The sequence below is a fragment of the Amphichorda felina genome, assembly GCF_050947745.1.
Source record: "Amphichorda felina strain 45539 chromosome Unknown scaffold_5, whole genome shotgun sequence".
In the NCBI taxonomy this organism is placed as follows: domain Eukaryota; kingdom Fungi; phylum Ascomycota; class Sordariomycetes; order Hypocreales; family Bionectriaceae; genus Amphichorda; species Amphichorda felina.
Window position 1 is genome coordinate 1,466,549 of NW_028145045.1, and position 26,788 is coordinate 1,493,336.

Sequence of the window (26,788 nt, forward strand, 5' to 3'; positions counted from 1 at the left end):
CAAGTGTCCTGGCCACACGTGAATTATACGTCACCCAAGACCCTGCCTGCAAGGCACTGCAAAAGACCCACCCAAAGGTTGACAAGCTGAAGCAACGGTGCTTTTCGACTTCGCATCTCTGTAACCACACCAAGCACAACGGCATCGCTCTCGACTTGCCTCCTTTTTGTGCACCCTCGGCCATCGTGTCGCCTGACGCCGTTATGCGCGACGATCACCGCATAAGATCACCCCACCGAGGGCGGGCCGAGAGCAGAGAACGGGATTACCAAGGGCGCCCAGACGGCTACAATCGATCCCGGCAGGGTAAACCATGACCACACGCACACTGGGGGAGAAGAGGACAGGATCGGGAACATCCATGAGCTTGGGACAAGTTGACGAGAGTTTGAGCTTGATGGCTAACTTCCCCACGGGATGGCGAGCCTCCTCCAGGCAAGACTTCCCCGACGACGAGAGGGACAGGGACATGGACTACACCGGCCCGAGAGGCGCCGGTCGTCGCCCGCGTGATGACCACGACTACACCGGCATGTACGATGACGAGGACCGGGGGCGGTCCGACCAACCCCGCGGTCACTACGAAGAGGAGAGATACCAGCACGACCACCGAGGCTACCGCGACAGAGACGACCCGGGCTTCCGTTCACCACCGAGGAGGCGCTATCATAGTCGCAGTGGATCGCAAAGCCCGATACGCGAGGCCGGTAGACCAAGCGATACAGTCATTCTCGAGGGCTTGCCATTCACAGTTTCGGCCCGTGAGGTTTGTAACCCCGGCACCGGTTTGAACGATCACATTGTCTGGCCCCAGGGTGACCCTGGCTGGTGCCTCGCGTCAATGCACAGCATCCATTCACTCAGAGGCTCTGCCCTGCAGTTTACCGCAAGGACAACATAGCCACATTGGAAGCCATGATAGCAGGCGGTTTAAGAACTCCGGAGGCTAATTCAATGGCTCACAGCTTCAAGAGAGCATCCTTAGAAACACCATAGCGACTCAGTTCCCCTCGATTGACGTGCGAGTGTCCGCTACCAAAGGTATGCATCCGTGCCCGCTGATAGACACTGTTCGAATTCATCTGACAAGCGCTAGGGCACCGGCGGGCATTTGTCCAGTTTGAGTCGACTGACTGTTCAGTTGCGTTTATCAAAGAACACTTTCCAAAGTTGCTCCTTGACTTACCGCATCCCACTGATGAGGTTCCAGACGGGAAATTTGATGTATATGTGCATTACGCCCGGAACCGAGATGAAATGGATCATCGAGCCTCGGGAGCCGCGAACTGGGCATGTTCCTCGGTATTTGGCCTCTAATTCTGGTATAAACATGGGCTCCTCCTCTAACAGGCCACAGTGTGATTATTCGAATTATCCTACACGAGTCAGGTGCAAGAAATGCGGCGCTCCCCAGTCAGGTGTGTTCCCCAAGTCGCTTTGCGTTTGTCTTGCACAGTTCTGACCGGCATCCACCAGAGGGCCCAGATTGGCAGCAAAGCTTAACGGGGGCGACTGACGCCGCCAATGTCCCCTCGCAAATCCTTGTCGTCTATCCATTGGCGGGGTTCGTGAATGAAGACATGCTCGCTGCAGACATGAAGCGTCTAGAGCTGGAAAGGCCAAACCCTACCAAGGACACATCCAGCGGTGTGCCGAAGCTGAAGTCGACTGCGCCGACCGGAGATGCTTCGGGGTATGGAGCTCGACCCGGATCGCTCCACCGCGTTTTTCTCATGAGAGATGTCTACAATGACGAGTCTTTCAAGTATGGCTTCGCGGAATTCTGGACCATGGAAGATGCCACGGCCGCCATGGCCAAGTATCGGGCATCGCGGGTTTTCACGGTAGCAGCTTGCAATGTCAATGTGTGCACCATTCACATGGGCGTGTTTCTTCCGGAAGACCGGGAGTTGACGCCGGACATCGAGCGCATGTCCTTCCACCCGCTGTTCAACCCATCTCTCCGCGTCAGGTACAGAGACCTCCGGCTCTACCCCAGCGAAAAAGTGGTTACATCCGAGCCGCCAAACGCTGGCGGACAATCGAAGGCCTCAGCAGATGATGCAAACGATGCCAAGAAGTCGAAGAAGCGCAAGGCGGATGGCCCCTTGGGTGCACCAGGGACCAAGAAGCCAGTGGTCATGGCAGGTCAGATGGCCATGTGGCAGCGCAAACATGATGAGCTTCACGGGCAACAAGGCGGAGCAAGAAAGGACGGCCCCCCTGACCAGGACAGGGAAATAGAGCCCCCACGAGGGACCGTCGGAAGCCTCGACGATCTACCCAAGCAAGACCCCAATGCTCCCATCAAGATCTCCTTAGGTGGCGCCAAGATAGGGGCGCCGTCACCCGCCTCTGGAACATCGAAGCGAACCCCTAGCCCTGATAAAGCCGACCCACCTCGGTCTGCATCCAAGGAGTCGGAGGAACCTCCCCAGGACAAGATCTCTTATATCGACCGCGACCGACTCATGTGCCTAATCTGCATGCGCAAGTATAAGTCGGTAGAGGAGGTTAACATCCACGAGAGGTCTCGCAACCACAAGACGGCTACGGAGAACGAGGATCAGGTAAAGGCTGCCCTACCTAGGCTGGCCGCCAGAGATAAGAGGATGCAGAAGCAGGCTGGGCAGGAGGGAGACGGCGAGGGAGCGCCATCCGCCGAGCCGCAGTACCGCGATAGAGCCAAGGAGAGGCGCGAGATCTTCAAGCAGCCTAAGAAGCCGTCCGGCCCTCCCCCGTCGAGGCAAGACGCGAGCAAGCCGGCGAAAAGGGAGAACGAGCCGCCTCCACCTCCCAAGGCTGCTCAGCAGTCCAAGGGTGCCGGTATGCTGGCCAAGATGGGCTGGACAACCGGCTCCGGCTTGGGCGCTGCTGGCGAAGGCCGCACAGAGGTCATTGAGTCGAATGCCTACCAAGAGGGCGTTGGTCTGGGCGCCGAAGGTGGGAACCTGGGCGACGCGGCGCAGCTGGCGGAGAGGAAGACAAAGAACAGCTATTCCGAGTACGTGAGCTCCGTGCAGGACAAGGCGAGGGAGCGGTACAACCGGATGGAGTGACCCGGCATATGCGGAACCATCTTCGGAACGGTACTTTGTTTTGGGGCGTATGGCTGTGTTCATGTTTGGCTGATAGACCGAGGAGTTTGGGTCTGAAACTTCATGGAGTCTGCGGGATTACCGCATTGTCATATTTAAGGAAAATCAAACTGCATTGGCCTCATCTATTTATGCAATGATGGTATTCATCTAATCGTAGGCAAACAGGGTATGCACAGTATGTATGTCTGCTCTAAGATGCGCATCACAGCTGGCACCGAAAAGAACAAGGAGGAAGACGCCAAAAATACACAGCAAGCATACAAGCAAGATTCTTACAGAGCGACCATGAATACGCCCAGAAGACCCACCACGGCTGCAACGGCCATGACGGGCGGAGGCATGCGCCCCACGGCCGCGTCATCAATGCCGTCGTTGCCCTCTGATTCTGTGGCCTGGTCAGCACTTCCGGAGTGGACAGGGCAGCCGCGGGGCCAAGAGTAAAGGAAGGCGGGGAGGGAGGGGGGGCTGGGACTAACCATCGACACCGGTGACCTTGGGGAGGTCTCCGGCGGTGATCTCGACAATGTTGGAGTCGGTCGAGTTGAGGTTGGCCTGAGCTATGGCGACCTGCTTGTTGGCCATGTCGTAGACGACGTAGGCGGAGCGCAGGAAGGTGGCGCCCAGGAGGGTGAACTGATCCGTGTTGATGCCAAAGCTGGCCGTGGAGCCGATGCCGAACATGCAGACGCCCTCCCAGCCCTTGAAGAGACGGTCGGAGAGGAGCTGGTCTTGGAGACTGCCGAAGGCGTCAATGACCATTTCATCGATGGGGACCTGGATGGTCTTGTTGGCGAAGAGGAACTCGAAGATGTAGCCTCTCCCCTTGTCGCCTGCGTAAGCGCAGTCGATGAGCGGGACCGGGAGTTCCTGGAGGGAGATGACGTCGAACTCGTCCCAGAGCTCCTGGACCTGCTTGTCGGGGAGCAGGGAGATTGTAGAGCCCGAGTCGAGGATGGCCTTGGAGTTGAGGTCTGGGATGTCAACGGTGTGTTCGCCCTTGGGAGAGCGGACATCGAAGCCCTCAATGGCGACATTGTACGAAGTAATCTCCTTAGTTATGTTGTTCTCGGTGAGCAGGGGCAGGGTGGCGAGGTCGCCGATGAACTTTTCGGCGTCGATGCCGCCAAATAGGATGCTGCCAGCGTCGGTGGAGAGGTCGTTCTAGAAGGAAAACGGTTGACTTGCGTTAGTTACTGTATCCGGCCATCATTACACATTCCCCGTTAAGCTCAAGGTTTCGGGAGTGGCGCTCACCAGGTACAAGCTGAAGGCGGGGGTCTCGATGAAGCCCTGGTCGACCATGTTGTCGATGATGGTCTTGTACTTCTCCTCGGAAGCGACGTTGGAGCTGAAGCCCAGGCCCATTATACCGGTGGGCCGGACAGACTTCAGGGCCAGGCCGAGCTGCTGTTTCTTGACCTTGACATCGCCGATGGTGACGGTGTCTTCGAAGTAGTCTCCCTGAATGTTGCGGGTGTCGAGATAGGTAATGTTGAAGCCATTGCGGTCCACCAACTCGAAGGTTTTGCTCTTCTCAGAGTCAACTGCCAATAAAACCCATCTGTTAGCTAACAATCTGTGTTTTGGGGCCGGGGGGCCAATCGAGTCTGTGGTGAGGGAGCCCATACACGTCTCGCCGCAGAACAAGCCCGTTGCCCTCTGCGCCTCCATGTCGCTGCAGAGGTCGGACTCATCCGAGTTGACCCAGGTGTCGCTGCTTCCAGTGTCGAGCTGGAAGCTGATGCGCTGTGGGGGCGTGCCGATGTCGAACTCGGAGTAGTAGCCGCCGCTGCTGATATCGTTGAGGGCCTTGAGGGTCAGGGTGTCGGCATTGTCATCTCGCTTGATGTGGAGGTTCGAATGGCGGAATTGCTCCCGCAAAAGGGGGACGGAGATGTGCCCGGCGGATACAGAGGCCACGAGGCCGAGGAGCGTCGCGTGGCGCATGTCGGGCGGGCGACTGTGGTTGGAATGCGGGAGGGAGGGTAGGTAGGCGGGTGAGGCGGTTGGTGATGGATACGGGCCGCGTGGCCTGCTAGGTCCTACGAGTATGAGTTGCAGAGCTCAGCGCAGTGCCGAGGAGGACAATGCAGAACCTGAGAAAGAAAAGAAAGGAGGGGAAGAGCGAAGCAAGTCCTAGGATCAGATAGCACGGTAGACGAGAGGGTCTTGTCGTCTTCTTAATGGATGCGGATGGTCGGATGGAAAACGCGAGCGACGGGGGGTTATTGATTACTACGTACATGGTACGGAGTAATCTTGAAGTGATCCTGGGGACAACGTGGGTTGGTGGGCTGCCTGGGTTCGATTGGATCTCCGCAGCAGACCACAGCTACGGATACATACTAGCATTAGGCACCTAGTCTAGGGCTGAATGGGCTGAGGCTGAGACAGGACGCCCGACCTTCAGGCATTCAGATTGGTGCAGAAGTTCCAAAGAATGCCTCGATGCCGCGGCCCGGCGACAGCCAATTTAGGCTGCCAAGTGGCCGGATGATTCAGTCCCGGGTGGCTTTGTGCCCAGGTGAAGCATGGAGGTGCTACGAGTACTCGTAGTAAGTAGCACGGAGCAGTAGTAGTCGAGCACTCGTAGTACTAGTATCTATACGGATAGTATCCGTAGTACGTGCATGTTGATGATCTACGGGGCGACTAGCACTAGTACTTACTTAGTAGCACCGGTGCACGAGCTACGAATCCTCAACAGCACAAAGCAAGATCTGTCCACGCGTCTCAGACTCTCAGTGGACCAAATTGGGCCCCATCAATATGGTATTACGTGTCCATTCAGACACTACTATCCGTACATTGTAGGTACTCAACGGTATTGGTGCTTATAATAGCCTCTGGCAGTCCGTCCTGCTGCAGGCGCCAGTGGGAGCATGACGTACCTGCCTCAGAGGATCGTCGAGTGGCGGCAGGGGCAGCTGCGCCATCCCGCCCAACCGCCACTGGTGACTGGACATCCATCCAATTCCATCCTCCACCTTTTTAGTATCGCTTATGAACAACTCCACCTCCACCAACTAATTCCTCACGCGGTCCACCACCACCTTCATGGCTCATCTCAGTGTCCCGGCTCAACCAACAACTCTCCCCATAGCCTGCCTTCCCTCGAGACCTGCGAGTTTATTAATATCGAATTGCTTACCTACGCCGCACATGCATGAATAGCCGCTGACTGGTTCTCATGTTTCACATGTGCGCCAGCCAACAGTGTTCTGAAGCCGTTGTTGCCCTGTTCTCAGACGCAAACTGTAAAGGAATGGTCGCGTTAATTCATGCCGATTTATGTTTTATTACCTAATGACTGGTAATAATACAATGAGTACTCCGAAACGCCAAAACCATGTCCATGTCTAATACCCAACATCGAGCACAATGGGGGTTCCCGTTCCACATATATAAGTACTCTTGTATATCTGACCGCTCAGTGGCTCATGTACTCCCAACCCTCTGGCAGCTCAATGAGCGGCTCCTCACCCTTCGGAGGCGGGCAAGGCGTCTCGGGGGGACCCGGGCCCAGGACGGTGGTGTTGATAGTCCAGTACAACACCTGGGACTTCTGGCACTCTTCGCATCCCGAGACCCAGTCCCTGCCGTGTTGAAAACATAGCAAGTGCATCTGCTCCATCATCTCCTCGATCCGCTGGCGGCCCGAGGCGCGGTGCTCCTCAGCCGGGAAGGACCAGCAGGCAATGTTTCCCTCACTCTTCTTGTCCGCCAATTTGCCATGCCTGAGCGAGGGCCGCCACGACATCTTCCGGGTCTGGGCATTCCACACGAGCTCCCTCGCCGACCCATACTTCCTGGGCCTGTTATGCATGGCCATGAACTTGTTCAGCTGGAAGTGTCTCTCCGGGCCGCTCAGAGGAGCTTGCTCCCGCTGGGGCCCCAGGAGTGGGTGCACAGTCGGTCTGCGGGCGAGAAATTCATCCACTTCTTTTGTTAGCTCCATGACGCTCCCCTTCCATGTTTGACCTTTTGCAGTTGAGGGTGTGGACGGCCTGCGGACGACAGCCTTCTTGGCATATGTCCCCAGGGTCTGCTCGTGGGCGCCCTGGACCAGCCGGTGGACTTGGAAAGAGTACGTGGACCGGAAGCCCTTGGAGACAATGTCGCAGTAGACCTGGTTCGGCCCAAACTGGCGGCACTGGAAGCACACGGCGGCCTTCTCGAAGTTGAATGTGCCGTCGGGCTCGAGCGGCATGGGCTCTATCCGGGACACTGCGACCACCACCTCATCCTCGGCGCCGGGCATGGTATCAACGGGCTGCCTGAAGCCGGCCTCCTCGTCCGCCGGGTGCTTGGGGACCGCCGTGGTGACGCGGTACGTGACGGGGTCGTCCGCGCCGAGCAGGTCCATGGGCACCTCCTCGATGGCCATGACGCGGTCTTTGGAGTACCACGACTTGAGGGCCCAGTAGTTCCTGATGACGGCCGGGTCGCGGGGGTCGAGCTTGCGCTCGCTGTCCCCCCCGCGGCGGTGCGCCCTGGCAATGTGCTTGTGGCAGGTCGGACACCAGCCCAGGCACAGCTCGACGTCGGCAAACTTCCTGCCGTCGCACGTGCGCACCTTGCGGCTCAGCTCGCACTTCCGGGTGTCGGTAGCGTGGGCGCAGATGGTGTAGACTGTCCTATGTTCGTAGCACATGGTTAGCGATTTCGAAAGGGTTGTTGGGGCTGTTAAAGGGGGGGGGGGGGGGGGGGGAAAGGGATATGTTTTAAGGTAAACTCGCGAGATTTGTAAAAAAAGACTTGGCTTGATCTGAAGATCTGTGTGTTTTTGAGATGATGGGGAGAAACGATGCTGGAGGAGAGGAAGAAGGGGAACTTATACAGGTAGACTGATGTGTTCCATCGATGCTGAGAACAGGTTGTAGACTGATGAAGTATCTATGGCCTCTTTGAACACTTTGCTAAGTTCCATGAACATCAAGTTCTACGTTAAGGGCGATATGGGGGACGGTATGCGCAGTAAATGAGGAATGCCATTTCAACAATGTGTACTTTAGAGAGAAAGAACACCAGAGTCTATTACCATAAAGACTATAGAACAAAGGGGAAGATGGATGACTGTGTACAAGTGTCCCCACAACGTTCTTTGTCCAGGCAAGGCAGGGGAACAGGGGTTAAGAACTTGGATTATATGCATCTATTCTGTATTCTGTATTCTGTAGTGTAGGAGATGTTTAGTGTAGGAAGCATCTAGTAATATACCGTAAGATCTTGCTCGTAACTAACGCCTCCGATCTCTACATTTGACTCTTTTTATGTTTTACTTTTTTTTTTTCTTTTTTTGTCTTTGTGTCGTGAAATCTCACAGCTTGCCGCTCTTCTCCCCTCCATCCTGGTTCAACCTCACGACGCCCTGTTGCAACCGGTTAGCAACAATGAAACTTGACGAGAAAAAAAAGGGGAAGGAGTAAAAAAAAAAGGGGATCTAGTGATAAACTCACCTCCTGCATGCAGCTCGCCAGCAGCGTCCCGTCGGCGGCAAAGATGCGCTGCGTGACCACACCCCTCTCCTCGCCGGCCCAGGGGCTCTCCATCTCGGTGAACATCCACTGGTCGGCGAGCACGCGGCGCGGCTCGTGGAAGTAGATGCTGTGGTCGAGGCTGACCAGCATGCCGACCTGGGGGCGGCCCTCCCACGACTCCGGGTCGGCGCCCATGCCCTCGTGGCGCAGCTGCTCGCGCACCATGTCGCGCGTGCGGGCGGGCAGCTTGTCGACGTCGCGGGGGGCGATGGGGAAGCGCCACAGGCGGTGGATGCGCGACACGGTGCCGATGAAGTAGCTGTCGGACATGTAGGCCAGGGCGTTGAGGTGGGCCTGGTGGCCCCCTTCCTCGGAGATGTGGCCCCGGGCGCGCATCCAGATGCGGCAGCGGCGGTCCTGCGGCTCGGCGGTGTCGTCCTCGCCGCGCAGGACCGTGAAGCCCGCGCTCTGGATGGTGCCCTTGTACTCGCCGGGGCCGGCCTCCTCCCAGTCGTCGGGGGGCTTGGAGGCCATGACGCCGTCGGGAAGGGGCGCGGCGTGGCGGACCTGCTTCTTGGACGAGTCCTCGGCCTTGGCGAAGCTGATGGTGGTGGTGAAGATGCAGCGGCCACGCTGGCGGGCCTGGACGGTGCGGGTGGCAAAGGAGCGGCCGTCGCGCACGCGCTCGACGTGGAACAGGATGGGGATGCTGGGCGAGCCGGCCAGCAGGAAGTAGCAGTGGCACGAGTGCGGGAGGAAGTCGGAGGGCACCGTCTTCTGGGCCGAGGCGAGGCACTGGGCGATGACGGCGCCACCGTAGATGCCGCGGGCGCCGGGGGGATGCCAGACTTCGCGAGCGTTGGTGAAGATGTCCTGCGGTGGTTTGGGTCAGTGGACTTGTGGTGGATTCAGACAGGGTGACCATGTAGGAGGTGCTTACCGGCCCCAGAACGCCCAGCTCTGTCACCTCGAGGGCATTCTCAACAGGCGCCTTGTCGGGATCCGCCTCCGGGGGCCGCAGAAGCGTCGGGCGCTCTTCGCTGGAGGGCATGGCTATGGAGTGGAACGAGTGGCTGGAGGCGAGAGGGAGGAGGGTTGGAGGCGAGAAGCGTGGCGATGGTGGTGCGGCCCCGTCGTGGCCCAGGAGGACGTGGGCAGCGAAAGACTTAATACTTGACTAGTATTATCAGTACGGCTGGGCAATCTGAACAGGAGACGAAGGCATGTGGGACGGGCGATGAGCTGGAGGCGTCTGCGTTGCAGGTGGTTGCGGAATGATACCTAATCGATAATCAAGCCCCGGGATTGGCGACTTGCCGAGGCTCGGTCGCGTCGGCGTGCGCGGTATTCGATGATTTGTACGGAGTACGTCGTACTCCGTATGTGCGGATGAGGTTAGTGGGGTTGGTGGGTGGCTCTGCCCAGGCACAGGCCCCAGGCACAGGCCCCAGGCACAGGCCACAGTGGGGTGGGGGAGCTCCCTAAAATGATAACCAGCCACCAGGGCTCAGGCTGGATGGAGTCTGGGGGTTCCTTCGTGCCGGATCTTGGAGGAGACGCTGTCATGCTCACACGTGCATGCGGCATTGCACATGCACTATTATCCCACCCTGGTCCTGGACACAACATTCGTACGAAATACGGTTACCACTTGCTTTGGAATCATGATAATAATATCCGTACTTTATGCGGTAACATGTAATACTAGCTATCGACGGGCGCGCGAATCCACCCCCCTCTTCTGACTCGTGTATCCCAACACTGCCATCATCCTCACAATCTGGACTCCAGCTCATCGTCAAACACAGGCTCCAGCCCCTCCCAGACGTGCGGATCGCCGTTGGGTCCAGCCTTCTCCCGCTCCTCCCAGTATTTGCCGTTGAACTGCCAGTACTCCTCGCCCGATATCTCGCACCGCGCCTTGGTGAACCACGCCGGCTTGAACTCCTCTCCCCTGGCCTCGCGCACACGCCGTCGCGCGCGCTGCGCTTCTTCCAGCCTGTTCTTCTCCGTCGCCGCAAAGTCGTACTCCCCGTCCTCCATTGCGCGCTGGTCCGGCCGCAGTCTCGAATCTGTCGGCGCTATCCAGGGTTTGAGCTTGTCGTCGATGTGATTGAACGTCAGGACAAATGGAGTGAGGTTGAATGGGATCCCTGCCGGCCGAGGGTTGGCCTGCCACACCAGGTACGCCTGGCTCGGGTCACCGAAACCACCCTTATGCACAGGCCTGCTCTCCTTGGACGGCTCATCCACGGCGGCTTCGTAACCCGGTGTCAGACGAGCGTAGATCCTCGAGTTCCATCTACCTCCCATGCTCATGCGCACATTGCCATCAGCGTCCAAGACTTTGCCCGCGATCTGGTACGCGCTTGACGCCTTCCACCCGCGGGGCTTGAATTCGAGCTGAGCCACCTCTCCTGTATTCCAGTTCTTGACCTCCATGGGTCCGTAGTTGTCCACTGTCGGGTTGCCCGTGATGATGCCAATCACCGACGACGTCACCTTCTTCCACGTGTAGAGCTCCTCCTTGCCACCCGCTGTGGGGCGCAGCCTGAGGAACCACGTTCCGAGGGGATTGATGTCAAATGACTTGCCGTAGAATTTCGACTTGACATTCGACTCGCCCCAGTACGTCCACTGTGGTGATTCCGCCCAAGCAGCTCCAATCGGCGGGTGATGGCTCACTTGCTCAATGAAGAAGCGGTAGTTCTTGTCTGGCCGCACGTACTCAAACGTCTCGCCAAGCAGGGGGTTGAAGGGCTTCGCAATACGCCCCACGGTCGAGGCGTATTCACTGGCAGCAAAGGCAGCCACGTAAACCAGGCGCTCAATCGAGTCGGCGCGGCTGGCTGCCAGATCAAGTAGATCCGCATACTCCATGTCCTCGCCACAGCGGTAGAGAAGTGAGGTCGGCTCATTGAAGGAGACTGGCAGCGTCATCTTGGTCATATCCTTGCCAATCATGGATTTCAGGATGCCCTGGTACCTGTTAGTCTCCAAACCCTGTGGAATGCTGTTAGGCGCTCGAGCAGCATGGAAGCACTTACCCAGAGTGAAATCTTAGGCCGATCGTCAGCATCCATCTTGAGTCGGTGTCGGATCCCGTTCTCGTAGCCCTTGAAGGAGCTGCTGATGTCGATGCCGCCCGAGATCACCACATCCTTGTCATGTGCCGCTTCGCCACGGGCAACGTCAATCACCTCGACCTCGCCAGCGTCCACAGCATCAAAGAATTCCTCCTCGTCCCCAGACTCGTCCTCCGACAAGGTGGCCATCTGCTCCAGCGCACTGGGCTTCCGGCTGAAGCCCTTCATCGACACGACGTCCTGTTCCTTCTGGACAATCTCTTGCGACTTTTCCGTCGTGGGTGTCTCCCCCGTGCTCTCCATGATCTCGCGCAAGGCCTTCTTGGCCAGTTTCCGCTTGGCCTCGGCCTCGCTGTATCGAGCCTCAAGCTCCTCTTGCTCTCTTGCGACCTGTGCCATGCTCTCCTCCCACATGCGTCGCATGTTTGACTCGCGATCCAAGCGATACTGCCAGTAGGCGTCGCGGTCCTTGGAGATGCGCAGCAAGTCGCCGACGAGGCCTGTCAAGCTCCGGATAGCTCCGTCATACGTTGAAAGGGCTTGTGCGACCTTGGTATCCGAGATGGGGGTCGCAGGGCTCTTGGTAGACTCCATAACAAGCGCGGCGTGAACATGAGACATGGTCTCGAGCTGTAGCTTGGCCGATTGAGCAGTGATGTTGAGCGCATCACGGGTCGATGATGGTTCTTCACGTGCGCTCATGTCGTCATCGTACTCATCATCATCATCAGGCTCGCCTGGAATGACGGGTCCACTATTGCCATGTAACCGTGATGCCTCCGTCTCCGCATCGGCAAACTCATCATCTTCAATGCTACCGATGGTGCTCGCACCTGCATGCTCTGGCCTCTGCACTGACGCCTTTACGCTCGATACCGACCGACTAATAGGTCCCTGGGAGCTATTCCGGCGCAGGTCCGTGACGCTCGCGTTGTCACTGTGAGAGTCGTGGACGGAGAGCGTTCCACTCTGCTCAGCCTTTGCCTGCTTGAGAAGCTCCGCGCTCCGAGCGGCCTGTCGCTCCTCCTCCTTGGCCTGGTCCTTGGTCCACTGGATGGAATTGTTGAGAGACCAGAACCATCTCTTCGCCTCAACTTCGTGGTTCGCTTTGAGCGTGTACTTGACTGACGACTTTCCGTGGATCTCAAACTTGGTCTTCTCGTCGGGACTCATGTGGAGCTTGGCGATGCGCATGTTTATGGCGCCACGGCACGCGGACCCTGCGTCGTCCTGGTGCTTGTAGTAGCTCAGGACGCCGTCCTCAAGGACAAACCACCGAAGCTGGTATCCCTTGCGATAGTTGGTCCACTTCTTCAGATACCCCTTCATCTCACGAGCCTCGCGCCCAGCCAAGGGGTCACCCGAAGCTGTGGCCGCAGCTCCCTGAGAGGCGGCGTGGCCAAGTACTGCCTTCTCCTGGATCCCTCTTTGCGCTGCGACCGCTGCCGGCGACTTCTTCAAAATAGCCTTGACATTGTCGTCGCTTGTGATATTCTGAGGCAGCTTCCCCTTGCGGTCACGTCGGAAGGGGTCGGCCCCATGGAGAAGCAGGGCCTGGATGAGCTTCATGTTCTTTCTTCTGGCAGCCTCATGCAGCAGGGTTCCCCCCGTTGCCACTGTCACAGGCTCGGACGCAAACTCGGGGCTGTTGATGTCAATGACGGTCTTGAACCGAGGCTCCTCGAGCACTTCGGCAAGAGTATCATAGTCACCCTTGGCAATCAGCTCCTGGACTTGCTTCACCTTGCCATCGGTGAAGAGAGACCGCGACAGCTGTAGAAGCTGAAAAATCTCGGGGTTTCTGGCCAAATCGATGGGGAGCTTGCCGTAGGAGTTCATAATGGCGTCATTAATGCCCTTCTGCTCGAGAAGGAGCTTCACCACAGGGGTGCGGCCCTGCGTCGCAGCAATGTGCAGTGGCGTGTTGCCATCCTTGTCCCGGGCATTGATGTCGAGGGTGTTCTGGCCGTCCGACAAGACGTATTCGACAACGGGGAATTCAGCGCACTGGATAGCAAGATGCAGAATCGTTGTGTCTTCGAGACCTGCGCTAGATCCGCCGGCCATCGACGATATGCTCGTTCGCGGACCATTTTCGCTCTCGCGGATAGCCTTCGAAATCGACGCCGTATCGCCACTTCGAAGGGCCTCCACGATGCGGAACTTCCTGACCGACTGCTCCAGGCTGGGGCCCTTGTCATTGCCCTGGGTAGGCTTTGTCGGCGATGTGGCGGTCGCGGAGGGGGCCGCGGACGGCGTCGCAGAGGCCGCCGCAGAGGGTGTCCTGCTCAAAGCTGGGCCCGCGGTGGACAGCTTGGAGCCGGGACTCCGCACGCTGGGCCGGTGCGACATGGCGGATTTCACGGCTGGCTGGGCGTCTTCAGAGCCCGACTCGTCGTCGCGTGGTTCCTTGCGCCGGAGCAGATTGAGGGCGGCAGCCGACATAGAGCGCTTGTGCGAGCTATGGCGACAAAGTTAGCTGAGAGGACAAATTAGGTTTCCGGCAGGCGGTTGCTCCGCCACGGAAGGGGCACGAAGCTTAAACTTGCCCAGGTAAACGTCGTCGTCACCGACCACGCACGCCTCCCGGCAAGTTACTCAAAGCGCCATGATTTGGGAAGCTTGTTGCGAGCGTGGATATCGCCGTCACATACCTCTCACCTGCTTCGGACATCTCTGTGGCTTCAAGGGATGGCCCTTGCTACCCAAACTTCTTGCGACCTTGCCGCCTCCGGCAGGGAATTCCAAAATATCAACGGAAACAATAGACGCCTATCAATTCGGCTATGGTAGGTTTCTTGGTTCGAGATTCGGAGAGCGTTTACTACTCGGTAGAGGGATCGACGTGTCTGCGGAGGTCCAAGGGCGAATGCGACAGCTAGCTAGCTGGGTTGTCAAAGGCACATTGTATGCGCAGGAAGGGTGTCGATTAGGATGGCAAAGGAACGTAGGAGCCGAGGACCAAGAAGTCAAGAAAATGCCATTGTTGACGGTGCAGGATCTGTGGTTTAGTCCACGTCCCTTTGGAGGATCAAAGACAGAGCAAGCGCCATGACGTTGTTCCTCCCCCTTTCAAGCCAGAGGGGGGGAGAGGCCCGAGGCCTCCTTAGTAATTCGATCTGACCAATGGGAAGCTGCGTCTGGTGCCACTTAGGACACACACGGTACCAGCTCCCCACTCACCCTCATTAACCAACGCTCATCACGACCAAAACAGCTTGGGACGCGTCTCCCTTCACATTCACCGCCTGTAGCCGCTTCCATGGCTTGGTTGGTTGGTTATTAATACAGCAGTGCTAATACTACTGTAGGTGGTAGCGCAACGTGTCCACCGCCACCTCCATTCGCGCACCGCAAGAGGGGTAGACTCGTTAAAGTCTCGACGAGTCTAGATCCCGCCCGCCTTGGGGACGAGTGAGTGTTTAACACGCTTCCAGTGGAACCCGCGAAACATCGACAAACGCCATCTATAAATTGCCTGGATTAAATGCGACGGGCGAAGAAGCAGAATTGTCTCGACGACAGACGCATTCTGTCTATCTCAACTCCATGCACATGACATAACAATAACCTGCATGACCAGCGAAATAGCCAAGATCGTCATGTCGAGAGTCAAGCTCCGCCCTGGACGGGCATACTAGTAACATTCCCGAGGGGTAAGAGAATGAGCTATTCTAGCCACTAGGTGAGACACTTACAACGACCGTCTTCATCGCCTAGGTCGTTGTTGCACCCGGGCAATTACCATCACAGGGCACAGAAGGATGTACTCCACCAGTAGCCTCACTCGACCAAGATGACCACCCGCAGCCACCCTCGCAAGGAACATCATTAGGTCTGACCGGATTGGAAATGATATTAGTGGCGTCAGGACCGCCTGATCTGTCAGCCAGTCCCGGAAGCGACTTGTCGTCGGTCTAGGTGATGGGATAGAGGACCGTGTAGATGGGGATGGCCTCCTTGGTCACGTATCCGTCCTTGGCGTAGTCGATGACAGTCGGAGGGCAGTCCGTAATGGCCCCAGTGGGTGTAGTAGACTCGGTCCTGGTAGAGCCGGACCAAATCGAGGAGAAGGCGCTTCAAGTTGTCGAAGGGCTGGTTTTGGTGCTAGTGGGCGCAGATTCGCAGCCTTGCAAGGACGTGCTCATTGCACGTCTTGTCTTTAACCGAGTTGGAGACACCGTGGCTAAAGCCCTAAAAGAAGACACTGCCAAAGTGCTCCCTGCTCTTACACTCACAGGCCAGCTCCCTGTGTTCTTCGGGTGGGATATATGCACTCCTATGTGTATCTATGTGTATCGATGTATATAATAGGTGACTATTGCATTATGTTCGCATTCTATCTATACACGTACTAGGTATTATCATACTGTACCTGTACGAGTACGAGTAGTTGTCTGGTGTCTCGCTTTTTTGCTAACCGCTTGGCAAGGTCCATCCCACTCATCATCATCAGGGGTTTGGATTCAATGTCCATGTTAGACCTAAGGGACACACAACCCAAGACACATCATGTCGGAGATGCGATCCTTCACGTATCATCAGTACAACTAGAGAAACTTATAAATGAGACAAAAATTTGGTCCCAATGTGCTTTGAAATTAACGCTATTATATCTGGTATTTATATCTGCTGGTGCATCACGCCGAGTCCAGCACGACAACCTCAGCCTCCACCTCCCCAATACTCTCCACCACGAGCTTGTCCCCCGCGCTCACGCCCTCCACAAACGCACCGTCCCCCTCGGCCAGCTCTGCGTCCTCGCGACCGTCCAGCCTGACCCTGGCCTTGCCGCCCCTGGTCATGGGCACGTGCACGTAAACCTTCCTCTTCGCCTCGCGCGTGGCGCCCGCGCCGGCCACCCATTCGAAGGCCGTCCCGGGGGCGATGAGGCCCGCCCCCATGGCAAAGTCGGCGTGGACGGGGATCGTCCCCGAGATAGTGGGTTCGGCGTCGCGCTCCTCCTGGGCCGTGGCGTCCTCGCCGCCCTTGAGCGGGGACAGGATGCGCACGAAGCCCTTCCTCTTGCCGTCGTCGTCAAAGTGCCGCGTGTGGTACCGCGGCGTCAGGCCGTTCTTCCAGGGCACGGCCCAGATCTGCAGGAAGTGCACGGGGTCGGACGTGTGCTCGTTGGTCTCGGAGTGGGCGATGCCCGTACCGCCCGTCGTGAACTGCACGTCGCCGCGGCGCATGCGGTAGAACTTGTCCGCCTGGGCGCCCTCCTCGCGGCCCTGCGCGATCATGGAGTCGCGGTGCGTCAGCTCACCCGACAGGATGTAGCTGAAGATCTCAAAGTTGCGGTGCGGGTGCGTGGGGAAGCCGCTGCCGGCCTTGACGCGGTCCTCGTTGAGCACCCGCAGCGATCCAAAGTGCGAGAACGCCGGGTTGTACCAGTCGGCAAAGGAGAAGCTGTGGTACGTGTTGAGCCAGCCGTGGTCCGAGTGCCCGCGGGCGCCCGACCGGTGTGGCGTGATCTTGGCATGTCGGAGTGACTTGACCATGTTCTTAACAGCCTTGCTCATGGGTTGATGTGTTGTTGTTGCTGCTGTTGTTGCTGTGTCTTGGTACAGCTTGATGTTGCTGTTCTGAAACAGGGATGATGGAGCAGTGTAAGTCAGGTATCCTGCGTTGACTGTGAAGATGAGGATGGAAATCAGGCCAGCCAAAATTGCAGACCCAAGAATGAAACGGCTCATATATACCCAATTCCACCGAAGGCGGAAGAAAATTCAAGACATGAAAGGGGAGAAATGGCAATGACTGAGCATCTTGGAAGCATGACAGGTCTTTGACATAGGCGGCACATGGCGATTTCTCAGCTTAACATAATCTTGACTAACCCCCACGCTGTCATCCAAATTCGGCAAAGCGTGCTGCTGTATCCGTACTCCGTACAGAATGCTCGATAATAAGCTTTGCAGCGCGCACGCCATTGCCCGTTACTCTGTCCCCAATTTAATTTTTTTTACATCCAAATCATATTTTCAGGGTCCAGGCACAACCTTCCATCATTCCCAATCATTACCTCATCATTCCTGCTAGATTCCATAGCACAACTGACGATTACCACTCTGCTCTAGACGACAAAGGCATGCCTACTGCTGTGTGAGGCTCGTTACGCATCGTCATCAAGACTATTTGCGATACCACCGATGAATCTCTACGCTTGGCCTGGGTAGCTAGTCATGGCGACAGCTCAAAACGCTCCCACCAGCCCCGGTCCCGTCTGGCGTACTGTCCGAGACGAGGGGATGGAAGTTGGCTCGGGCACTCTGAGGCAAGGGAGACGGAATAGAGCAAGTCAACTTAATTAAAAAAAGTGTATACAGCGTTCTATATTTCCAATGATGTAAAGTTCGAGCTAGGTTGCGAGTATGTCCATTGAATTAGTAATTACATATTGCTGCGATGACTGCGATTGCAACGGCAGGCTTTAGTTATGGGAGACGAGTTCATTCCCGTGAGAAAGGTAACCCGCTTTATTCCTCCTTGGGCTTATTGATCGGGTTGCCCTTCTCGTCGACGAGTCCCTTGGCGCGCATGACCTTGAGGGCATCGTGCAGAGGGTCGAGGGAAGGGTCCGGAGCCCTGTGGGAGCCGAAATAGCTGTCGGCCCAGGTGAAGTATTGGCCGTAGTTGACGGTGAAGTATATATGGTGGAGCGTGTGGTGGGCGGGGCTGTTGATGAACTTCTCGGTCCAGTGACCCGTGATCATGTCGCCGTCGTGGATGAGGATGGTCCAGATCTGGACGCCCACAAAGAGGACCAGGTATAGATATCGTTGGATCGGGCAGATGAAGGGAAACAAACTGTTTAACAAATGTCAATTAAATGATGGCAAAGCGACGATGAGAGGGACTTACTGGTACGGCAGAGACTGGACATATCCGTCAAGCGGGTGGAAGGCCAGGGCAGCCCATGGTGTGGGAACTAATGTTCATGTACCATTAGCATGGCAGCGGCACCACTAGAGCATATAGACTCACCGATCCATTTGTGATGTGGCTTGTGGATGTACTTGTAGACGCTGGGGTGATGCTCTAGGCGATGAATCCAGTAGATGCCGATATCGTTGAAGGCCATGTACAGCACGGCCGAGATCAACAGCCAGCTGTAGCCGTGCTCGCTTACGTCGGCGTACAGCAAGCTCTTGCCACGGACCTCTGCCAGGAACCACGGCAGAGTTAGGATGTTAATGAAGGGAACGGCGGATAGCGACGACTGAATCTCCTGGCGGACTTGGTTCTTTAGGAAGCGGGGATGGTACTCGAGACGTCGGTCGAAAATCAAATAGTAGGATAGAGTGCTAAAAAAGAAGTAGAGCGAGGTCGCTCCTAGCTGGGTGACGATTAGGATCGATATGACCTGGCGATATATGTTGTCACGCGGCCATAGGGACTCAGGGGCGGCGCCAAGGAGAGTGGCGCTGGGATCTGGATATGTGCCATTGCTCAGGTCGCCAGGAGCGCTGGGGCGAGGCAAGGCCCAGGCGTACGCCTTGTCAAAGACGAGGGGATCAAGAAGCTCAAGAGCCACATCCATCGTGAACGATTGACACGACGCGTTGGCGACGAGTGCGGCTTGCTAGGAACTGATGGCGTCGCGGATGCGAATGAGTTGAAGATGAGTTGTGTGGGGGGTGGATTGAGTGATGTAGTAGGAAGGTTGGTGCCTCAGGCATCAACAGGCACACCTCACCTGATTCTTTTATCAGCCCATCTTCGTACATACGAGTACGAACATTAGTGGGGCGGGATCTTGTGGGCATCGCGGTTGTTGATTAGCAATGCTATCTCTACATGACCAGGGTTTGCTTTATACCCTTCCACTCGAAGCTATCCGAGTACGAAATGATCCCGCCAGACGCCTCATTTTCCCTCCGTCTACAGTCCCATTGATCATTATCGTCGGTGGCAGTAGATCTCGGCCAGTCAGACAATCCCATCCCGGCGTTTCCATCCCGTACGTTACCTAGTAGCCCACTGCGCCGGATGGTGAACCATCGACCACATCTACGGTAGTGAACGGTAGTGAACGGTTTTGCACCGATTATTTGCCCAGACTATTAATTGAGCCGCCTGGCTTATGCTCCGGCCGTCTCACCTAGCCTGGGAGATAGAAACCTGGCACAGCGACAGCCGCCCGATTACTTGGGCAGAGAGGACTTGCCAGCAGCCTTGCTCGCGGCAAGAGCGCCAGAGAGACCGAACTGAGTGCTGTGTCCGTCGATACGGTGGGTAGCGTTGAGGTTCTTGACGACCATGATCTGGAAGCAGGTGGCGCTTCCCTGGCGGGAGGCAATGACGGACCAGGCGAGGAAGAGTTCCCAGATCTATAACCGCGTCAGCATGTGAATTTCGAACATTGCAGTGTTGTGCATCATGGCGACTCACTCTGTACCACCTCTGTCCGTACTTGGCCTTGATAGCATCACCGTTGCCGACCCAGTTGCGGTACCACCTCCAGAGGGTAGCCGAGTAGTGGACACCAACAGTGTCGACGCTGTCCAAAGAATATTAGCCCTTGGGACACTTGTGAAACAAAAATTCATGGAAAGTCACCTCTTGATCTCGAATCCAGCGCTCTCGAGCGACCGAACGTAGTTCCAGAGAGGAGTGGAGGCATCGGCGCCGCGGAAGATGTACTTGTTCAGGTACAGACCCCAGATGAAGTCCTCGTACTGCCAGGCCTGGCGCAGACCGGAGAGCTGGACGTACATGGCACCGTCATCCTCGAGCATGTCGTAGCACTGGCGGAAGAAGCCGGTGAGCTTGCGGACGCCGACGTGCTCGCCCATCTCAAGCTGGGAGATCTTGTTGAACTTCTGCTTGGGGATGTCGCGGTAGTCCATGCACAGGATGTTGCTCTGCTCCTCGGTGATGCCGGCGGAGCGCAGGGCGTCGGTGGCATAGGCAGCGCCCTTCTCGGCAATGGTGACACCGGTGACCTTGGCGCCATAGTTGAGACTGGCAAACTTAGCGAGAGTGCCCCAGCCGCAGCCGATGTCGAGTAGGGTCTCGCCCTCCTTGAGGCCGAGCTTCTCGCAGACGACGGCCATCTTGTTGTCCTGAAGCTCCTCGAGGGTCTCCTCACGCGTGGGGTCGGAGATGACACCGCTGGTGTAGATCATGCGGGGGCCGAGGAACCAGGCGTAGTGTTCGTTGCCGTTGTCGTAGTTGGGGCGGATCTGCTCCATATCCTGCTCGCGGCTGTGGAACATGACGTCGCGGAAGAAGGTGAAGAGGATGAACTGGAAGAGCTCCTTGGTGAAGGCAAAGCTGGAAAAGTCGTGGCGGTACTCCAGGGCATCGAGGGTGTCGCCGTTGAAGTCGGCCTTGCCGTCGAGGTACATCTCGGACAAGGTCTGGATGGGGACCTTGTTGCGGCCGCTCCACTTGGCCTTGTCGGCCTCGTCCTTGAAGGTCACATAGTGCTCGACAGGGCGGCCAGGAAGCTTGGCCTTATCATTGACACGGGGGCTGTAGGAGGACTTGTAGGTCCAGAAGAGGACGAGGAGGGGCAGAAGCAGAACAATCACGAAGAAGACGGTAGTCTTGAAGCCGCCACCTAGCAGGCGAGAGAAAAGGTAGGGGACGCCAACGAGGACGCCGAGCAGGATAAGATTGGACCAGCTCTCAGCACCAGCGCCCTCAGCAGGGAGAGGGGCATTGAGGATAGTAGGTGACTTGAGAAACGTCAGTTAGCAACAGAACATGGCGGAGGGATGGATGAGGCCGAGGCTCACGTTGGTGATGGGGACACCGCAGTCCTCGCCAGTCTCGAAAGTCGAGGGCTTGGGGGGCGGAGTGTCGATGAAGGCGATGTCGGCCGCCAGCTCTGCCTTGGTCGCCATGATGGGTGGTCAATTGGTGCGAGTGAGGGTCTGAGGAGAGAGCTCTTGAAGCTTCAGAGTTGAGGTGAAAGACAGCCCAGGTGGGTGAAATGGCGCAGAGGCCACCCCTGTGCGCCCCCTTTGGCTCCCTTCCATAGCCCCCTCTGGCCCCTTTAGCCCCCTTTGCTGTCCAGCCCCAGGGGCACTGGGGCAGGCACGCTGGCACCTCGCCTAGCCTCCAGGTAGTGCCTAGGCTCCATAGGTGGCCCTGGCCCTGGCTGCCCCTCGCAGACTCCCCGCTTATTCTCCCGTATACCGTCAGGTTCACACCGCCAAATGAGCCACTCTTCACACTGTCCACTGTCCACCGAAGTCACTCCAGTGTATGAGACCAACTGCCAGCTGCCAACTGCCAGCAACCTGGGACGTCCGGAGGCAACTTGGACAGGCGCTCCAGTGACAGGTGGGTCAACACCTCAACAATTGGACCGACGGACCTAAAGGGGTCCCATTTCTTTTTATCAGAAGCGCATCGCAAGCGGTGTCCCGACTCTCCCGACGAGTCCAGCAAGGTACCACGAGCCCAATGAGTTGGGCATTGGGTTAGCTGCTCAGTGGGATATTAGTGGGATGGTTCGTCTTTGTCTATCCGTGCGACTCGCGAGTAGTAAGCAGTATGCTCGGCAGTGCAATTGCAGATGGGCCGGGATCCCCAAGTTAATCAGACTTGGTCTTTAGCCTTAGCTTAATTTAAGCTTCAGGAGTGAAACTCGAAAGAGGGGTGCCGTCCGCCACGTTGGCCCATCCATTGACGCAGAGTTTTCTACTTGAGACTGGTGAGATGGTGTCTGTGGAAAGGACGAGTAGCGGTCTACGGTATTATCTATACAAACAGCAGAGTGCACTTCGTACTATGTACCTCGTACTCGTACCTGGTAAAGAGTTAAAGCAATTCGTAGCGGCAAGCCGTGCTTAAATGCAGACACTTCCTAGCTCCCTTATCGGTGTTGCATTATCGCTGGAACCGCTCTTAGCTCCCCCCACAAGCCACATCAGGATTCAGGAACGCACGTCAGTTGAAACTTGGAACGTTGGCATCATCCGAGGTCCCACCTGAATATGTACCGTGTTCAATCACTGATACGGAGTAATGTTCACAGAAACAAGCGCCCCAGGCCTCTCTCATGCTCATATTCGATTCGATCGGATTTGGACTGAAGTTTCACATCATTCTAACCCCAGTGGGTGAAACTACATGTGGGCCCTCGGGATAACCGACCCTCCGGCTATCCAAGCTTTCCACAAATTTGTCGGCCGAAGCCACCGAAATAGGGCAGAGGGCAAAAAATAGAAGACGAGCCGAAGCTCGCCAATTAACCAATGCCCAGACGCGGAATCGAACCGCGGATCTTATCATTACTAGTGATACGCTTTACCACTGAGCCACCCGGGCTTGCTTGGTTGATGTGTTCACATCGGATTGTGGATCGGCGAGCGTAACATCCCTGATAGTCCAAGACCACTTGGATCTCACTCAGCTCATCTCCATGCTGCGAATAACAATGCGGAGTAATAGGTGATGGCATGGCGACTACGAATACGGAGATCGGATAGGTAAACTTATGCCTTCTATCCACTACTGCAGGACGGCAACGGCACGCCCCGATTATGCCCCGTACCCGACGACAAATACGGGAAGGGAAAGTACGGTCAGGCCCAAAAGCAGAGACGCTGATGGAGGCATTTGCCACCTCCGAGCCCGTTTAGATGGATGACGGGGCGGTGGGAGAATATTGAGGAGCATGATCTTCGCGACAGGACGGAGGAGAGCCCGGCGCCAGGAGCCCAGCCACCCGAATTAGTGGGGCCTCAGCCACCCGCCAGACGGCCGTGGTGGGGCGCCACCTCAAGCCTCCCAGGTGCTCTTCAGCACACCATCAAGGCAGCAACGCCCGACAGCACAGCACTTGCCCAACGTCGCACCCTCATGGAAACTTGTGGACTAACAGAGTTTGCGCAAGAGAATTAAAGTTCCATCAAGACTTGCAACAATTGTATCATTAAATAATGAGTTGCCAGGCCAATCGAAAATACGCAATATTAGTACGAGTACGGGGTAGTATTACCAGGAAACGACAAAGAACCCTGCGGCACCACCACATGCACCAGTACATGCACCAGCACACATGCACCGGCACAGGGCCAAGAGCTCAACACCCCTGTCACCATCGGCATCATGCGGTGGCTGGGAGATCGCCCAGCCTCTCCCAACCCGCGCCAGACCAGCCTCGCAGAATGGCATCAACTCATCCGACAGCCCAACCATATTTCATTCCAGCGGCCTCGTATAATGCATCTTCCCTCCTGTATCGCATGCTCCACGAGCAATTGGTCCACCCTACGGATAGTGTGTGTGGCAAGCCATCGTGCATGCAGCATTAACGCAGAGTTGCAGCAGGCCAGACGAACAACTCATCAAGCATGAATTTTCAAAACTTCGACTTCGACCATGTCGAAGCCCCAAGTGCGTCCTCAAAAACCTCCCTTTTAACTTCTAGTTCGCACAGAGGACATTGCTGACCGTGGTCTCACACTGCAGCTCAGTGGCCGCCACAGTTCCAGACCTCTGAGACGTCGCACAACAACTCCCCGACGAGACAGAGACAACACCGCCGCCACCAACAGAACCATCGCCAACAGCCTGCCGGTGTAGACAACGATTCTTCGGGCAATTCGCTCTCTCCCCAGCCCACCGCTGTGCCATACATTCCCTCGCCGCTCTCGCCGCCATCCGGCTCGTCGAACGAGATCTACGGGCCTGACAGGCACCAGCACCAAGATCAGCCACCGCTACAACCATTCCACCATCCCGCACCCCCAGCGGGCCCGACGGTCCACTTCGACGAGGCCCAGCTGGCCATGTTCGCCGCCCAGAATGCCAACCACATGGCCGGCCTCAAGGACGAGCTGACCCTTGCAGCGGGCAAGGTGACACCCGGCGTTGACGATGGTCCCTACATCCAGTATGCCATCGAGGCCCTGACCCGGAGCCGCCACGGCGATGTCTCGGACCTGCTCTCGGAGGGAGACTTTGAGGACGAGATGGAGGGTGTTCCCCCGCCGCCGCCACGACGCACAGAGGACGAGGAGATGGGGTTTCCTCCCGTAGCGATGCCCCAGACCACCTATGCTGGCCACCGAGACATTAGGCGAGAACCCAGCAGTCCTAACAACCGTGACCCCAGCGTCCGCAGAAGCCTCAGCGGCGACCCTCAGCCTCTATCGGCAGATGAGGAGTTCAGGGCCCTCTCGCCCCTGTCTTCCCATATGCACAGTCCCATCCAGACTCCGGCGCCACCACCTCCACCACACCAACAGCAGCAACAGCAGCAACAGCAGCAACACCAACAGCCGCAACATGAAGTCCCTCCGTCAGCACCGAACAGTGATGGAGCCACTCGAGCCGATCCCGAGCTGTGGGTTCCCGTCACCAAGGACATGCGCGACAACTTCTATCCCAACGATATCACCTATCCTCCCCTCAGCTTCAAGCCGCGCATCCTGAGACCCTTCTCCATCATCATCTTCATGGTCCTATGCCTCCTCATGGCTGCCACCCTCATCTTCTCCGCCATCTACTCAGACCGCCACGCGGGTCTGACTCCTTACCCGGGCTCCATCTACTCGGGCTACTATTTCGTCTTCCGCCTCATGCCCCAGCTCCTCGCCGCCGGTCTTCTCGTCTACGCGCAGGCCATTGTCGCCACGTCGCTGCGTATCCTACCGTTCACCTCCCTGGCCAGCGAAGATGCCCGACAACGCTACATGGCTCTCTTCCAGCGACTCTACCCCTCGACGCTCCTGCTCCCAACTCTTGTCGGACCCTGGCAATTCAAAGCCTTCAGTGTCGCAGCTTGGCTGGCTCTCTTCACAGTTCCACTGCAGAGCACCGTCTTCACATGCATCCTTGTTGATGGTGGCTGGATCTGGGCCGTCTCTCAGGGGGTCGCTTGGACGCTGGTGGCGCTGTACCTAATTCTCACGGTGGCTGCGGGTGTCCTAATGGTGTTCTGGTTTGGCAAATGGACCGGGCTCATGTGGGATGTTCGCTCCATCGCCGACCTGCTCCCCCTGCTCAACCGCAGCAACACCACCCAGGGCTACCGGGGCGCCGATACGGCCGCGTCCACCAGCGCCCTCAAGGGCCACCTGCAGGACCGGTGGTTCGACCGCCTAGGATACTGGAGATCCGAGGACACCCAGGCCGGTGGCATCTGGTACAGTATCGGCGCGTCCGGAACACCCACCGAACAAGACCCCCATACCGTCCACGAACTCATGGGCAAGCGCATCAGCCGCGACGCGTCCCTCGCCTCGCACGACCTTGCCGTCCCGACCAATATGCCCCAGTCGCGCTACCGCTACCTGCCCTGGTGCCTCCGAGACCTGCCGTTAGCAGCCTTCGCAGTGACGGCCAGCGCCCTGCTGCTCGCCCTGCTCATTGTCTCATTCCTGCCCCAGACGCGCCTCGAAGCCGGCTTTGTTCCCCTCCTCTCCGCCAAGCCCGCTCAGGGCGCCTTCTCTGCCGCCAACTTCCTCTACAGCTTTGTGCCCTCGCTGCTAGGCATGATCCTCTACCTCCTGTTCCAGAGCCTTGACCAGGCGATGCGGATCGCCCAACCGTGGGGCGAGCTCGCCCAGCCCGACGGCGGTATCGCCCGCAAGACCATCCTGGCCGACTACGCTGCCTGCAGCCAGCCCCTCGAGGCCGCGTGGCGCGCCGCGCGCGTCGGCCACTGGCGCATCGGCGTTGTGTCCTCCATCGCGGCCCTCTCCCTCGGCATCCCCGTCCTTGCTGGCGGGCTCTTCATGGCCCTGACCACCCAGCCCTCCGGTCAGGTCCGCATGTTCCCCAATATCCCCGTCTACGGCGTGCTCCTCGCCCTGCTGTTCCTCTACGTCGGTGCTCTGACCCTGCTCCTCCCGCGCCGCCGCCTCCTACGCCTGCCCCACGAGGTGACGTGCCTCGCGGGCGTCATCAGCCTGTGCTCCGCCGACGAGCTGACGCGTGACGCCGCGTTCCGCGCCGTGCGCTCGCGCGCTGACCTCGAGGCCCGCCTGGGCGTCGACCGCGCGGCCGACCCCCGGGATGAGAGCGTCTGGTTCTTTGGCGTCGTACCCGGCAAGGACGAGAGGCGGCTGAGCGTGCGCCGCGTGAGGCGCTTCACCGAGAAGGTTATGACGACGAGGAGGGGGTCGTCTACGAGATCCATGGTGTGATGACGATA

At 57.5% G+C, this 26,788-nt stretch overlaps 9 protein-coding genes and 1 non-coding gene across 10 annotated transcripts; 2 read left to right on the forward strand and 8 right to left on the reverse strand.

Annotated features, from left to right (window-relative positions):
* Window positions 1–313: 313 nt before the first annotated feature.
* On the forward strand, window positions 314–3,059 carry ACO1O0_005309 (uncharacterized protein; the record flags this gene model as incomplete). The annotated part of the gene is made up of 3 exons (XM_083194734.1): window positions 314–766; window positions 966–1,041; window positions 1,486–3,059. The coding sequence occupies 3 exons, from the start codon at window positions 314–316 to the stop codon at window positions 3,057–3,059; spliced, it is 2,103 nt and encodes a 700-aa protein (XP_083049647.1).
* Window positions 3,060–3,373: 314 nt separating this feature from the next.
* Window positions 3,374–5,048, reverse strand: ACO1O0_005310 (aspartic peptidase domain-containing protein; the record flags this gene model as incomplete). Its single annotated transcript, XM_083194735.1, has 4 exons — window positions 3,374–3,486; window positions 3,578–4,262; window positions 4,356–4,645; window positions 4,730–5,048. The coding sequence occupies 4 exons, from the start codon at window positions 5,046–5,048 to the stop codon at window positions 3,374–3,376; spliced, it is 1,407 nt and encodes a 468-aa protein (XP_083049648.1).
* A 1,483-nt stretch (window positions 5,049–6,531) lies between these two features.
* On the reverse strand, window positions 6,532–7,755 carry ACO1O0_005311 (uncharacterized protein; the record flags this gene model as incomplete). The annotated part of the gene is made up of 1 exon (XM_083194736.1): window positions 6,532–7,755. One exon carries the CDS (start codon window positions 7,753–7,755, stop codon window positions 6,532–6,534), a length of 1,224 nt encoding a protein of 407 aa, XP_083049649.1.
* Window positions 7,756–8,421: 666 nt separating this feature from the next.
* On the reverse strand, window positions 8,422–9,632 carry TES1 (thioesterase-like superfamily-domain-containing protein; the record flags this gene model as incomplete). Its single annotated transcript, XM_083194737.1, has 3 exons — window positions 8,422–8,472; window positions 8,561–9,454; window positions 9,522–9,632. The coding sequence occupies 3 exons, from the start codon at window positions 9,630–9,632 to the stop codon at window positions 8,422–8,424; spliced, it is 1,056 nt and encodes a 351-aa protein (XP_083049650.1).
* Window positions 9,633–10,354: 722 nt separating this feature from the next.
* Window positions 10,355–14,341, reverse strand: ACO1O0_005313 (Oxysterol-binding protein-domain-containing protein; the record flags this gene model as incomplete). The annotated part of the gene is made up of 3 exons (XM_083194738.1): window positions 10,355–11,560; window positions 11,629–14,128; window positions 14,322–14,341. 3 exons carry the CDS (start codon window positions 14,339–14,341, stop codon window positions 10,355–10,357), a joined length of 3,726 nt encoding a protein of 1,241 aa, XP_083049651.1.
* A 1,966-nt stretch (window positions 14,342–16,307) lies between these two features.
* On the reverse strand, window positions 16,308–17,189 carry ACO1O0_005314 (RmlC-like cupin domain-containing protein; the record flags this gene model as incomplete). Its single annotated transcript, XM_083194739.1, has 1 exon — window positions 16,308–17,189. One exon carries the CDS (start codon window positions 17,187–17,189, stop codon window positions 16,308–16,310), a length of 882 nt encoding a protein of 293 aa, XP_083049652.1.
* A 957-nt stretch (window positions 17,190–18,146) lies between these two features.
* ERG3_1 (sterol desaturase family protein) lies at window positions 18,147–19,210 on the reverse strand (the record flags this gene model as incomplete). The annotated part of the gene is made up of 3 exons (XM_083194740.1): window positions 18,147–18,477; window positions 18,532–18,598; window positions 18,655–19,210. The coding sequence occupies 3 exons, from the start codon at window positions 19,208–19,210 to the stop codon at window positions 18,147–18,149; spliced, it is 954 nt and encodes a 317-aa protein (XP_083049653.1).
* A 604-nt stretch (window positions 19,211–19,814) lies between these two features.
* MT1 (Sphingolipid C9-methyltransferase 1) lies at window positions 19,815–21,521 on the reverse strand (the record flags this gene model as incomplete). The annotated part of the gene is made up of 4 exons (XM_083194741.1): window positions 19,815–20,000; window positions 20,062–20,170; window positions 20,230–21,353; window positions 21,414–21,521. The coding sequence occupies 4 exons, from the start codon at window positions 21,519–21,521 to the stop codon at window positions 19,815–19,817; spliced, it is 1,527 nt and encodes a 508-aa protein (XP_083049654.1).
* A 1,360-nt stretch (window positions 21,522–22,881) lies between these two features.
* Window positions 22,882–22,953, reverse strand: ACO1O0_005317. Its single transcript has one exon. It is a non-coding gene; the product is annotated as a tRNA-Thr (tRNA).
* A 1,056-nt stretch (window positions 22,954–24,009) lies between these two features.
* On the forward strand, window positions 24,010–26,780 carry ACO1O0_005318 (DUF3433 domain-containing protein; the record flags this gene model as incomplete). The annotated part of the gene is made up of 2 exons (XM_083194742.1): window positions 24,010–24,024; window positions 24,105–26,780. 2 exons carry the CDS (start codon window positions 24,010–24,012, stop codon window positions 26,778–26,780), a joined length of 2,691 nt encoding a protein of 896 aa, XP_083049655.1.
* Window positions 26,781–26,788: the final 8 nt, after the last annotated feature.